Source organism: Sander lucioperca, chromosome 2, assembly GCF_008315115.2.
Source record: "Sander lucioperca isolate FBNREF2018 chromosome 2, SLUC_FBN_1.2, whole genome shotgun sequence".
Lineage (NCBI taxonomy): Eukaryota > Metazoa > Chordata > Actinopteri > Perciformes > Percidae > Sander > Sander lucioperca.
In genome coordinates this window covers 14479476-14493630 of record NC_050174.1, presented here as the reverse complement: position 1 = coordinate 14493630, position 14155 = coordinate 14479476, and the positions used below count along the sequence as shown (strand labels likewise).

General features: G+C 40.3%; 1 protein-coding gene across 2 annotated transcripts; it reads right to left on the bottom strand.

Moving 5' to 3' along the window:
- Positions 1-319: 319 nt before the first annotated feature.
- morc2 (MORC family CW-type zinc finger 2) lies at positions 320-13678 on the bottom strand. 2 transcript variants are annotated; one of them, XM_031309141.2, is made up of 28 exons: positions 13472-13678; positions 12709-12863; positions 10399-10452; positions 10245-10279; positions 10077-10145; positions 9875-9965; positions 9670-9778; positions 8875-9034; positions 8497-8608; positions 8230-8355; positions 8075-8154; positions 7894-7976; positions 7680-7765; positions 7310-7450; positions 7065-7219; positions 6462-6590; positions 6253-6358; positions 5939-6071; positions 5781-5864; positions 4830-5072; positions 4450-4719; positions 3345-3452; positions 2960-3017; positions 2328-2466; positions 2069-2236; positions 1860-1953; positions 1449-1637; positions 320-1290 (listed from the first exon to the last, which is right to left on the bottom strand). In XM_031309141.2, exons 2-28 carry the CDS (start codon positions 12774-12776, stop codon positions 1222-1224), a joined length of 3159 nt encoding a protein of 1052 aa, XP_031165001.2. In that variant the 5' UTR covers positions 12777-12863; positions 13472-13678; the 3' UTR covers positions 320-1221. The 2 variants fall into 2 exon arrangements, with proteins under 2 accessions (XP_031165001.2, XP_031165003.2); XM_031309143.2 differs by lacking the exon at positions 3345-3452.
- Positions 13679-14155: the final 477 nt, after the last annotated feature.

The following is a 14155-nucleotide window of genomic DNA, read 5'->3' as shown; positions in this document are numbered from 1 at the left end:
TATCTCATTCAAGTGCACGTTACTCTGAATAATCCATACACAACACTGTAAACAGTTTTCATAAAAGATACACTTTTCAATGCTCTGAGCACCAAACGGGAAATCAGTTTTCCTTCATTTCAGTGGGAGATTGTAAATCCTTTAGTGAATTGACCCTTCAAGAGTTCTATTTACAGAAACTCATAATTATGATTGGTTTTACTTTTACTAAGGACTATCTAAAATGTAATTGTAAATGTCAATTTCCCACAACCAATATTTATTTAGCATTTTACAGACATAGTGTATCAAAATAACAGACATGCATTTATCAAAAAAGGTGTTTCTGAACCTGTTTTATTGTTCTAAGTAAAGATTTGTCAAAAATACAGAATCCTTTGTTCCAGGAACAAAAAGACCGAAAGCATGCACCGATTAATAAAACATTTCCATGACATGTTAAAAATCTGTTGAAAAGGAAGTACACAGGCACCGAATAATTATGAACACACAACTTTTGCATTTAAATGAATTTTTTTTTCTTCCCAAAATAAACACAACAGTTGTAGCTTAAATGTGAAGGGATATAAGGGAATAATCATACTGATAAAACCCAGTAAGTTGTTCTTGTTTGTGGGTGTGGCAACCACCCAACCGTAAAATATTAACCTGTTTGCTCGTTAGACCAGGATGGAGGAAGGTAATGGGCAACACTGATATGTGTTTAGTGTACAAAAATAAAAGTAAAAGTACAGGCTGCGATGCAGACCACAGCCCAGTCACTTGGTGTGTCCAATTCTCACCTGACGATGGACCAAAACGAGGAACAAATGAAGTCTGCAGTATGTCACAGCATAAGCCAACTACAGTATATAAAAGAGAGCATAAATGTATTAAACCTACACAAATTATTTCAAAAGGTTAATCAGGATAGGATGGCTTAAACATAGATTAACATATATGAGCAGGTATATAAAAAGGACTAAAGAGAAAACCACAGGCTACCCAACAATGTAGAAACACCAGAAAACCTGCCCTAACAAAAACAGTGCACTGGTGCTGACTAAGCGCTGGAACGATGAAAATCAAAGATCAAACCTATGACAATCTGATTTAACGGCCATTTCTGCCCATTTCTGCACATAAGCATGAGTCCTCGGGGGAGTGGTCAGCAAGTAATGGCTGGAATGAAAACTGCCAGCCTGTTTATGTGAATGTTCTCCTCTCTTTTTTCTGTCTTCTTTAATCACCCTTGGTAAGGAGGTCCTCTATGTAGGCGTCAAGCTCGTCATCTGTGTTTATGTCAATGTCCTAAAAGTGTAAAAAAAAGCAATATTACTTACTGCAAACAATTATATAACAAAGATTCTATTTGATAGACTGCTAAGAGGGAGTGGTCTATTTTTTTGATTATTTGAATAGGTCCTGTTTCTTGGACCCTAAACAAAGTACAGATGAAGCAGTCTTACCTCTTGTACTTTTTGCAGGAGTGCTACAATGTTTGTTCGTAGTTTCTGTAGTTTCTCGTCTGCTTCCTTCAGTTTGACCTCATTGCTGTTGCTCTTCTCTTCCACAGCTTTGGCCCTGGCGTCAGCCCTGCTCTGGTACGAGTTACACAACGACTGGAGACCTGATTCGTACTGCTGGAAATACTCTTTCTAAATAGATAAGGAAATACACAGGCACTCAATACTCTGGACAAGAAAACACAAAAGTGAGAACAAGTCAACACATTCCCAGATAGAGTTCTGCATTCTCTAATCATTTTATTGCTTTCAATGTAAACTTTTTTTTTTTTGCTTTCAATGTAATAATAAAAAAAAAAAAGGTTTATCCTAGCCTAAAGATCAATGTGTTAAACCATCTATTATCTATCTCACCAAAGGAAAGGACACCAACTCCTCAGCCGTCATGCTGTTAACATCGTCCTTTGGGATCCGAAAAGCAGGAGGGAAGAAGTAACGCAGCATTGTCCTGGAAATACAAACTACACAATGAACACACCACAGTACTATAAAAAGTATGTGCCCTGTCTGTCACAATTAACACAGTGACTGGAAACAACACCAGCTCATTGTAATCAGCTCACCTCAACATGGTGACGAGACTATCGGTCACCTCTCGACTGGTTCCTGGTTGAGTAGTGTCGGGCTCCATAGGTGCAGGGCCCTTCTCGGTCTCCTGTTGGGTGTCAGGTGTCTGAGAGATTGGAGATGGCGGCCGCATCAACCGGACATCATCACTACCCTTGAACACCCTTCACAAAGCACACAAACAGGATATTAATTATCTGGCAAAGTCAACCAAATGTGCCCTGAATATGTACAGCAACACAGACAGTATCTTACCATCTGTCTTTAGGGGTGGATCTAGGTACATAGTCAAACTTCACTTTCCAGCGAACACTCTTTTTATTCGCCTCCACAGCAATGACTTTGCCTGTGTACCACTCCTTGTTGACACGTACTTCAACCAGCAGACCCTTATCTATAGAAAACAAATACATAGGTAGAAATTATTCTATTAGAGCATTCATTTTCCAGTTGAATTTGTAATACATGTTAAGGCCATGAAACATCAAGCAGACGGCCAAGAACTAGTGGCGACGAAAGCTAACTGTGGAGTCGCCTCATGTAGCCACATGCCACCTTTGTCTGGCCAAAAAAATTGCACTTGAACACACCGCAAAGACTACAGTCGACGGCCAACTACCACGTACATTCTGGGCCTGCGTGAGAGGAAATAACTCTTCATGCCAGCAGGCAGCGGTTCTCTATTAGTCTTTCAAAAAAGGGAAACCAGATAGAAATGTTGCTATGATGCCCACAATTCAACACATTTGCCCGAATCAGCAGCACAGAGCCTATGGTCCCTCTGCCAGGAAGACAGCGAACAACTTGGCCCAAACCTGGACCGATGGCAGACAGACAATCTACTTGGTGTGTCAGGGCCTTTAGTGTAGAGCAGTCTAACATCTCACCTTTCTGAGCATTTTTAGTGTCAATCTCTGGTTCCTCCTGTTGGTGCTTCTCAGGTGCCTGCAAAAACAAAATCTTAACTACCACTGTAGTGAGTGAAATAGTGTTTACTGAAAAGACAGAAAAATGTTAGGAAATGATTTGCATCCCTGTTAATGAAAGAAGTGAAAGTCCCAGTGTGATCTCAGGCATTGGGTGAGAATGTCATGCTTGATTGTTAAGAGTACGACAACTTCAGTTTCAAGAGAGGACTGTTAGAAGAGAGAAAGATAATCTGACAATACGCCCAGATCAGATGAAAGGTTAATTTGTCATGATTGGTTAAGGTTGCGAGAGCAGGTGCAGCCCAGCTTTATTTGAGGGTAGTCAAGAGAGGGACCGAGCTACCTTTGCTTTACCCCCATGCTGTTGCATGGAAATGGGTTTAGGGATAGAGAGTGGTGTCGTTGGTGTCTGCCGTATAAGAGTAGGAACTCCTTTCTTCTGGGTGTTAACCTGCAAGGTCAAGAGCAGAGGGGCTCTGATTGGAGATTTAGTGACCTAATTAAACCACCTACACGTGATCCGTGGTAAAACGCTCTGCGCTGGCTCTGCCGTTATTTTCCTATGGGGAGAGCGGAACGAAATTGCAGCCGACCTCGTGCTGCTGACCTTTTAAGACTCAGTGGCCGGCAGCAATATTGACGTTTACCTGCGCTGCGCTTTGCCTCTGAAGTGCCTGCACTATGCTCTGTGCCCTACCTCGCAGTTTTACCTCTGATCCTGTTACTTTTCTTCACTGTATACACCTAATTTAGCGTCACCATCTTGTCAGCTATACATACTGTAGGAAGCTAACTAAGCAGTACTTGCTGCAGTTTAGTTTCTGATAAGAAGAGTTGTAACCTGGGGGTGGTCCTCACCACGGTAGCCGCGGGTTCAACTCCAACCCGCGGCCCTTTGCTGCATGTCATTCCCCCCTCTCTTCCCTTTCATGTCTACGCTGTCCTATCAAAGGCCTAAAATAATCTAAAGAAAAAAATAAATAAAAAATTAAGACTTGTAACGTTCATTCCTGATAAGCTTTTAGATTTACTTTTGTGTTAGACACTTGATCTGTAATGGATGAAGACTTTTATGGTACTGTAAACAAATGCCAAAATTCTCCTAATTTCTGTCTCCTCTCATTCTTTGTCCTTTTCATTTACTCACATTCTAGAAGTGAATCCCTTGTGAGAGACTAGTGGTAATGAAGGAGAAAAAGCAACAAGCAGCAGAAAGGGACAGCAGCACACACCATCCCAGTACTGACACACACGGGCTGATTCACAAGATTACGGTGAACGCTTGAATGGTTTAGGCAGCCAAAGCTGTCAATTTATTCTATACATGTGTAGGTTTTTGTAGTATTGACATATTTATAAGTTGTACATTTAAACATTTGAGATACCATCTCTCTGATGTGATCCCAAGGAAAGTCTACTCTAGCTCGTGAATTCAGTAGTGTGTTTACCTCGTCCAACTTGGCACGTTTGGGAGGTGAGGCCTTCTCTATCACTTTCCCACGGTTACCAGCTGCTGCAGCCATCTTGGATTTCTTTATCTGAGGTTCTTCCTCTTCACTGTCTTCCTCACTGTCGTCGTCCTCCTCCTCCACCTCTTCTTCTTCTTCTTCTTCTTCCTCCTCCTCCTCCTCCTCCTCTTCCTCACTGGCCTCCTGCTCTACGATTCTCTTCCGTTGTCCAGCAGCTGCTGGTTTGGCTGATGATGCTTTGGCAGGTGACTAGGTAAGTAGACAGAAATCACTGTTACACACTACTCTGCAGACACATTTACTACTTTCTCCAGTAAAACTTTCCATTGGTGGAGTATCACCTAAACCCTCTAACTTACCCGTGAGCTGCGGCTGGATGGGGGTGTTTTGGCAGTAGCTTTGGGTACAGGCTTTGCTGCAGGTGGAGGAGGCTTTGCTGCAGCTCTGGACTTGGATGGTTCGACTTTGGGTGGCGGTGGCGGAGGGGCAGGAGTTCGGGTGGGGCGCAGAGAAGCTGTACGAGATGGAGGGGGGCTTTTTAAGTGAGCTGGGAGCGGTGGGGAGCGGGGCCGTGTTATGGACCTTTCAGAAGACCTAGTTGCCTGAAGCGACAACATGTGAAACACACAACAAACAAATAGATCAGTGAGATCACAAATGAAAAACAAGATCAACACCAACAGCAGTGTTAGGCCGCAATCAGACAGGGGGCGTTTGCAGGGGCCCTGCCTTTCTCGTTGAAGATGCCCCGATCAGACCAGTTGCATCTTTTTGTTATTCTTGCTAGGCAACCTTCGAATCACTCGTCCTCAGCCAACCGTTATTTTGCTGTATAGTTAAATGACATCAGGTGTATTGTTCACTATGATTTTAAGTTTGTCTGTCTGATTGGGGCCTTAGTGAGCTACTGTGTGCTTCATTTGTCATTAAGTCATTATGAACAAACCAGACGTTGGCCATCAAGTACAGGCACTAGTTCATCTATATTGAATGGCTTTCACAATGCAATAAAATGTTGTCAAGCAGGTTACTAGTCATATTAAACTTATTATTTTTTAGTTCTTATTTGTAAAAATCTGTAAAATTAGCTGTGATTTAATTTTACTTAACTTTCAGTAAATGGCAGCATATTCTGAGTTATGTCTTTTTACAAGGAGACATTTTCCACTATTAAAGAAAATACAACAGGAAACTATTTTGGTGTGGGGACATAAAAAAAAGCAGCAAATCAGTTCAAGCTTATTTTCAGCTGCATGTATACACCTGTAATAAAGTCATATTTCTAGTAGCACAGTAGGTGGAGTTTGTACCTGAGAGGAGCTCTCTGTTGGTTTCATGCTGACGTCCAGTGGCAGCTTCTTTAAATCTGCTGCAGATTTTACAGTGTTGGTTTTCTGAAAGGGAAAAAAACATGTATGATGTCCTGATGTACACAGAACAGAGTGACAGAAAGAGAGAGATGAGGTACCTGCAAGGCCTCTAGTTTCTCCTGCTGCTGTTTGATTTTCTCTTCCAGCTCTTTCCGTTTGTCTTCAGCTGTCTGCTTGTCTTTCTTCAGAACACCACATGGCAAATTCTGTTTCTGTTCAGTAGCATCACACCTAAACATAAAATACACACTATGTATAGCATGTAGGAACACTACTACATTGAACGCAAAACAGCAACGTAGTGACACAGCATCACAATTTGGCATGCAGTACATATGTTAAATATATAATTTTACCAATACTTTAGTGTGAATTGCAACTTAAAGACCATAAAACAACATTTTGTTTGTACCGGTCCTGGGTGCTGTCGGGGTTCATGAGACACACCCAACTGTCTGGGTAGCGTTTGTCCACAGCATCCATCTGGAATGGCAGCGTTCTCCATTTTAAACATTTATCTAAAAAGAAATCCCAGAATCAGCCTCAGTGTACGTTTCTGACAATAAGTTAGTTTGTTGAGATAGTATGCATGTTTTATGTGTGTGTGGCTCTGTAACTTACCACACTGAATAGTAAGTGGTATCTCCATGCCGCGGCGTCTCCTGTATCTCGGCTCTGATGATGGAGGTGCAGACCAGCTGGCGGACAGATATCCAAACTCATCCCAGAACTTCACGATGCCTTTCTGAGCTGCATAACACACACAGACACTCAGCATTTCATACAGCAATTAAGTTATTTGTAAAATGTAAAAATAAGTTAATGTAAAGTGGGCATTTGTGAAGTGAACACTTCCCTATTTGTTCCTAACTGCAGCTGTGCAAGTGTGTGCACACTGGAAAGTGATTTGGCGAGCAGTGTAACACAGACAGGAGGAGGCTATGATGGTATGCTTTCAACCTGTCTTTAAGTGTGGCCATTGTGCACCATTTTTTTTCATAAAATGCTGTCACATTGTTCATTATATCTTTACTGACCTGTTTATCAGAGAAGAGTTTCAACTTGAAACTTTTTCTAGCAACAGGAGCAGAGGGATTTGCTCTATCCCTTGATACTGTCATTTGACAACTGGACAAACCTGGATAATGATTTTTTTATTTTATTTGAACTGTGCAGGTCAGGTGTTGGCGACAAATGGAAATCTGGCAGTTTAGAGAAACTCACCAATGTTAGTGTCCTTCCAGTACTGAGCTAAATGTTCCCCCATGGATTTGAGTAAATGCCGATACTCCTTAGCATCTGCAAAGTCCTGTTTGTTGTGAGTAGGCTCTAGAATTAAATATGGGACATCAACTACTCCAACCACACCTCCACAGGCCCTAAAACACAAAAATCACATAACCGTAAAAATATTTCTCTTAATCATTCAAGCATTGTCACTTTTCAATCACTGTGTGCATATTACTCACATGCCTCCCTCCAGCTGGGGCCCGGTTTTCTCGTACATCTTGATGAGACGAGAACAGTTGTACACAAACATCCCATCCAGGTCCCTCTGTTCAATGTTTACTCCGAATATAAAATTCAACTCCTTGGGCTCCTTTAATGCTCTGAGGAACAAAAAAGTGTTGGGAGACTGACGGTAAATAGACATAGCCCAGCAAAAACAAAGTGTTGCGTTATCTTTTCAAGATACTATTCTATATTATTTACATGCAAAAAACAAACACATATTGACAAATTTATATATAATTTACACAGCAATCATTTTGGCCAGCATAAATCCTCCTATTAACTGTAAATAGGAGAAATAATGTTTTACAACGTTGTCTATAGTACTTCTGTTTGGCTTCGAGAATCCTTTTCTTCATGTCACAATCCCGTCGAAGCATCATGGCTGAATCTTGAACCTTTCTCAGAATTGCCTAAAAGGAAGAGAGGGCGGAGTTTTTAGACAAAACATGATGTGCCTGTTTTAGATTAAAAGCTTGTTTACATTGACAAAACCATATTTGCATTAGACAAATTAACCAAAATATCCTCTTTAGTTTACCCGTGAATCTTTTGACAGGTCGTCTCCTAATCTGGCCTCCAGAGCCATCTGCTTACTCTCTGCCTCTCGGGCTTTTTCTTCCGCTGAAATAAATAACCAAATTGTTACCCAATGAGCGTGAGGGCATCACAACAGGAAAGCAAAATGTAAATAAAAACAGCTAATTTCACCACTGACTCACCGATCTTAGCAAGGTGATCCGCTTTCTTCACTTCTTGCTCAGCACGAGTTTTGAAACGAGTCGATGTGTATTTATAAACCCTATTAAAAAAAAAAAAAATGCCAAGTCTTGTCACTGGTATTTACAGACACTGCATAAGTTAGTTATCATATTACCTTGGTTTATATAAACAGCAGGACAGTCTCTTGGTCCTGACTTTATGTCCCTGGATAAAGATCCTCATGCGTGGGTCGATGTACAAAACAGCAGCGTACGCTCTGAACGACCTCTTCTCTGGCTTCCTGTGAAAGAGGGAAGGGCATCAACATTCACAAAATTTCTGATCAATACAATCAACATAAAATGAAATTAACTTACAAAATATAATTCCTTTCAGCACGAGTTAGTAATCCCATGGTAAATGGTTTAATAGAGTCACTCACACTCCTTCAACAGGTGTCCCAGACATCAGTATGTCCTGGTGGTCTGTCTCTACATCCAGTTCTGGTTCTCTGTTGTCCATCAGCTTCAGATTATAGATGATCACAAGAGTGCCTTTAAACAAAATACAACACAAAAGTAAGCATTGCAATCAATATCAATCTTGTCATTCCTCAAAAAACATGCTTATAGAAAAACAAAATTATTAAAATGTATTGACACAACATACCTTTCTCCACAGAGACACTTTAATCATTATTCTCAGGAAACATAGTTTTTAGAGTGATTTATTATATATGTTTTACTTTAAGTGGTAGAAATAAACTGATGGACATCACAAAATGAATTTCTTCACATGGAGACAAATGTCATATACTTACCACTGCTACTTTCTATTTTGTTGAACTGCTCCATCAGCTGCTGTTCATTTTTAAAAGGTGAGTATTTGAAGATCAGCTCCGTCTCTATGGCGTACTTCTCTGGGTCAGAGGTCAACGGTTCCTTAGTCTTTAGATCCCAGGAGGGAAGGGGCACTATCACCTGAAGAGAGAGGATCGAAATGTTTGAAAAGCTTCAAGTAAAAAAAATTATTAAAACGGGTAGCCAAATGAGTCTCAACAGCAGCAACCTAATTCATAAATATTCAATATACCTGTTTACAGACTAAGTACATGCATGAGGAAGAAATCTAGTTTTATATCGTGTGTGGCAGAGAAAATAAATGAACACATGACAATGAACATTAAAACAGTTTTTTTCATTACAATAAAGTCTCAAATATATGACAAAGAAATGACATCATCATATAAATAAAACACACTGATTGCAATTTTCTTTATCTCATTGATCTTGTTTAGAAAAAAATTCACCCAATCCACATATTGTGGGTGTAATTATCTACAGCAGCATGCAGCTGAGTCAGGGGCCTCTCAGCTGATGTTTACATAGGTTGTGTAGCATTTACACCACTTTCTTGTGTGCATTCACAATACATTGCTGTTAACTATTCAAAAAAGCTAAACAGAAAAAGGGAGCTTGATGAAGCACATCTCAAACTGCATTGCTAACTCTTCCACTTGCACTTCAAAACTATCAATTAGGCATAACTATTAATAAAGTTACTTGTATACATCCCTAATAACAATGACAACCTCTATTCAATGGTTGACTCTGACCTCATCTAGTCCCTCCTCTTCGTGGAAAGTCCTTGACAGGAAAAGGCAAGTCAGCGTGTTGCCTTTTTTTGTGAACAAGATGAAGTCTTTCCCAATACGCATAGAGCCGCTGCGAAAACAAACACATTTTAATATGTGAAATAATTCAAACAGTTAACTAAATGCACAATGTTATAATCACACACAAATTAGGAGACGGTCTTACGATTTCAGCCCGTTTCCATACTGGCCGATCTGAGTGGACTCAGGGGACCGTTTGTTTGACTTTCCAAACTGAATCACATGAGTTGCCTCATCTAGTAAAAAAACAAAATACATATTATCAACAAAAAAAAAATCACAACGAACCTACTACAAAGCAACCTTTAATTATTTAGCTTTAAGTGATTTAATAAATTAACACTTACGAGGGTCCATTCCAATACCATCATCCAGAAAACAGAGCGTGTAGCCGCCCCGCAGCTCTGGCTTTTTTTCTGTTAGCAAAGCAGGAGGGTGAAAAAGACATGTTAGAAGCAATGAATGAATGTGCATGCTTCAGTGTGTGAAACTGGGGGAGTTATTCTGAGGTGTACCTGTGTAGATATCTATACGTGTGGCATTGGCATCTCTGTAAAAGAAATAAACAAACTGAGACTTCCTACTTATTACAAGAAAGATAACAGGCTAATGATAAAGTATTCCAGCCTGCATCATCTGTCAACGATATGCTATGTTGCAAATCAGTACCTTGAATTGTCCACAAGCTCTGCCAAGGCTCCAAATAAGAACTCGTGGGTTGTCCTGAAAACAGACCACTCATTTTATTAATTCAGTATACTGTACTTGAATGTAAAGAGTGATATAACTTTGAGTTAACAGGGCAAGATGGTCTGAAAAAGTATAGGAGATACTTGTTGCCAGGATCGGATCTCCACATTAATATTCTGCGTTAGATTGTTATTCCATTACACAACCTCACGTCTATTGAGAGATATGCATTAATGCAAACAGAACAGAGGATTGTCATTTAACAATGTATTAATTTATTCACTGTAAAGCACTCATTCTCACATCTTCTCAAAAATACACTATCATATAACATATGACATATGTTTGAGTCCTTATTCATATGGTACCTAGAGCCTTTTAGGTAGTACTTAGAACCACTTTCAGCCAATATCTCATTGTGACAAAATGACAACGAAGACTGGTACTGTCTCACTTGAGTATAAGTTACATTTATACTAAGTATTCAATACTCTTCTCCAGAAGCATTTAACCATTATGTATTTCTCATACCTGGTTGATCCTTTACTCCATCAAGTGTCAAATTTATTGAGAAATGCCCACCACAAGTTCACCAGCTATTTTTAACTTCCATTAACAACAAGCACCAACTGTTTTAGTTCTTGTGGTTAAACCCTTCTTGGATCTGTGCATAATCCCTGAGCAGTGGCTTCGGTAATGAGCCCAGTCCCTTGGTCGACTGGCTATTCAAATTCTCATTGGTTGGACCATCTCTGCTGCTACATTCATAATAAGGCCCTGTTTCCACCAAGTGTTTTTTCCCAGTTGGAAACACCAGGCGCTCTACTAAAAAGGCCCAGCTGGGAGGGCCTAAACTTTCCACAGAAATAAAAATGTCGACATAAGGAAGAGTACTTGCTCTGGCCCTTGCTTAGGATTAAGGTAAGGCTGATGCACGAAAAGAGAGAGATGTGGCCACCAGTATTCATTTCTCCTCCATTGTTGATGTTGTTCAGCACTTGTACAGGAGAATGTGATGGTTAGTCTTCGTTTTTTTGTCCAGCCCCTCCTCCACTGTGATTCGATGGCTCAGAAAAAGTGACAGTGACATCCACAGCTTTTTACCCAAAGTTGAATTTTTTTCAACTCTGGGCAATCAGAAAAAACACCAAAGTGCAGCGCTTAGTGCAGAAAAGACACTTTGCACTTGCCTCATCACACTGCTAGTGTTTGTAGAATAGTGTAAATACTTGGCTCTCCGATTGCAAAGAATTCAAAATATTGGGTGGCATCAGGGGAAACAAACGCTCTGGAGGACACATAACCCTTCCAGGTAGAGTGCACACAAACTTGAATGCACTCTGACACAGATATTTGAGGCTTTTGATGACAGCAGCTCTGGAAATGAAGATGTACCTGGAGCTACTGATGATCAGGAATTAGTTGTTGTGCCATTTATTAACCTGATCATAAAGCAGAACCTACATATGAGAATGACAAAGTTAGCTCAGACGGTCAAGATACAGTCCAAGTAGCAGTCCCAAGAGAAGTCAGGACTGATAGAACCTAATAGAGTTAAATCAACTTTGCTGCTTTAAACATGCAAGTAGTTTTCCTGGCCAAATGTCCAACTTTGGAAACAAAATGATGTCACAAGCTATCCACTCTCCTGAAAAAGCTTGGCCTTTGGCTGATGTGGCCATAGCTGGAAAAAAGGAAAGAAGTGCTACGACTTCCAAACGCTGGTAGGTGTCAAGTAGACAACATGTAGGCAATGTGCAAGACAGTACATAATAAAGAAATATAAACAGGCAACGCTGAAATACATGAATTAAATAAAATTCTGACATCTAGAAATGTATGTAAAAAAATATGTTACGTGTTTACAAGTGACATGATTTTAATATATATGTGCCGGGTTGCAAATGCATGCAGACTTTAGAAAACTTTTTGAAGGTAGGCAAAGTCGGATTGAGTGCAAACTGACATGATGAAATGGGAGTATATTCTCCTTTTCTTTAAACAGATGATCAGATTTAACAGGATTTAACCTGCTCATCTATTCAAGTAACATTATAGGTTGGTGTAAGAGATATTTATAGAGATAAGATGTACTAACAATGTTAGGTGTTGATCTGTTGTAACTTTTTCAGCCATCTGTGGGCCTTGAAAAAATATTCACATAGATAAACTGGTATATGTTGTATCTATGTCTAGTTGGTGGTCTTTAATATTCACTGTCATGTGTCAATGTTTAGTACCAAGTTCATAAGCACATAGGCTATTAATTACCAGCATGCCGGTACTTACGAATTTGTATGCAGGTACTCAAAGGTAAGCTGAGCCCTGCTCAGGTTGCTGTAGCTGGAGTAGGCCATGGCCACGCACTATTATTTTCTGTTTCCTTCCTGGTTTCCTGTTTATCTTCTTTCTTTCCAATCGAGCTCTATTCCAGAGCTTTCATCCTGAAGAGGAAAGAAAACTATCATAGGTCTTGTGTATATTTACCTAACGTTAACGTTACAAGGTGCCTTACTCCAATAATTGACACCATGCACATGATCTGACAGATGTTGATGTGGACACTTCACAACAAGTTAACACCCACACCTTTATTAAAACCTGCCCCATGTGAGGGGTACCACGTGGGAGGCCTAACGTTACTTGAGAATAACCAGATTTTATGGCAAAGAGCAAAGACCGCGTTTGGTCAGTGTTAGCTATGAAGACATTCACGTTTATGTAACGTTATTCATGCAGAAGTCAGTTATTGGTCTAGCTAGCTAGGTCTCTGTGAAGTAAGGCCAAATAAAGTTTAGTGAAGAGCATATGATATAAACGTTTCAAATGTTATGTAGCAACTGTTACTAATGCTTAATGTTAAGCTAACATATCTAGCTAGGTAAGTTAACGTTAGCTAGCGGATAACCCTAGCTAGCTAGCTAGCTTCACACTGTGGAAACATGTAGCCCTAACGAGTACTTTTCACCGACTTCGCAGACCGTTTCATATGACGGCGACTTTGTAGTGGCTTCGCGCTAGTGTAATACTCTGTCCATGGAAGAATACATACTTTGTAACGTTACGTTTCCTTTTCCCTAACATAAAACAATCCGCCAGGCCGCGAAGAATCCAACCACTTCGACGTACTTGGTTCCCTTCCTGTGGTCTGAAGAAATCCCGCCTATATTTTTTCTATACTCAACCAATAGGAAAGCATTCTGTAAAGATTCCTAACGATGATTGGAGAAGAAATCCTGCTACGTAGACGAGGTCCGGTGTTGTGCCCAGAGCCATAGAGATGTCTTTCTCTATCACTCTGGTAGTGCCGAAAAAAGACTGCACACCGCTAGAGGGCAGTCTAAATAGTTATGTGCACCAATATTAACCAGGTCATTTTTGAAGGGTTTCAGCCCCAAATGTTTTTATTGTAGCCCCAAATGTCAGACCCGTGCGTCGCTTTGTGTCCGTTCTGTATATAAAATGTACCATATACCCCTGCCAAAAAAGGACTGTACCCCCATAACTCAGGATTGCAAAGGCTGACAAAGACAAACTTTTCAGGACTTTTAGTAGACCTCATACCATGCAAGTATAGCAAATTGGGTGACTGTCAGACTTTGCTGTCCTGAGTTAGGGGGGGGCACTTAGATTTGTTAGATTTGTTAGACCGTTAGATTTGTGTCCGACTTGTGCTGCGTTCATAGACATCGGAAAAACATTTTTCCGAGTGAAAACGTCATCATTCACGTCCCTT

What these genes read in the sequence shown, in the direction of transcription:
- morc2 (XM_031309141.2), bottom strand. Translation starts at nt 12,776, where the DNA reads ATGGCCTACTCCAGCTACAGCAACCTGAGCAGGGCTCAGCTTACCTTT. An exon ending in CAAAATAGAAAGTAGCAGTG is followed by an intron (nt 8,609 to 8,874) that starts GTAAGTATATGA and finishes TTTTGTTTAAAG; the next exon opens with GCACTCTTGTGATCATCTAT. An exon ending in ACCTGTCAAAAGATTCACGG is followed by an intron (nt 7,766 to 7,893) that starts GTAAACTAAAGA and finishes TCTTCCTTTTAG; the next exon opens with GCAATTCTGAGAAAGGTTCA.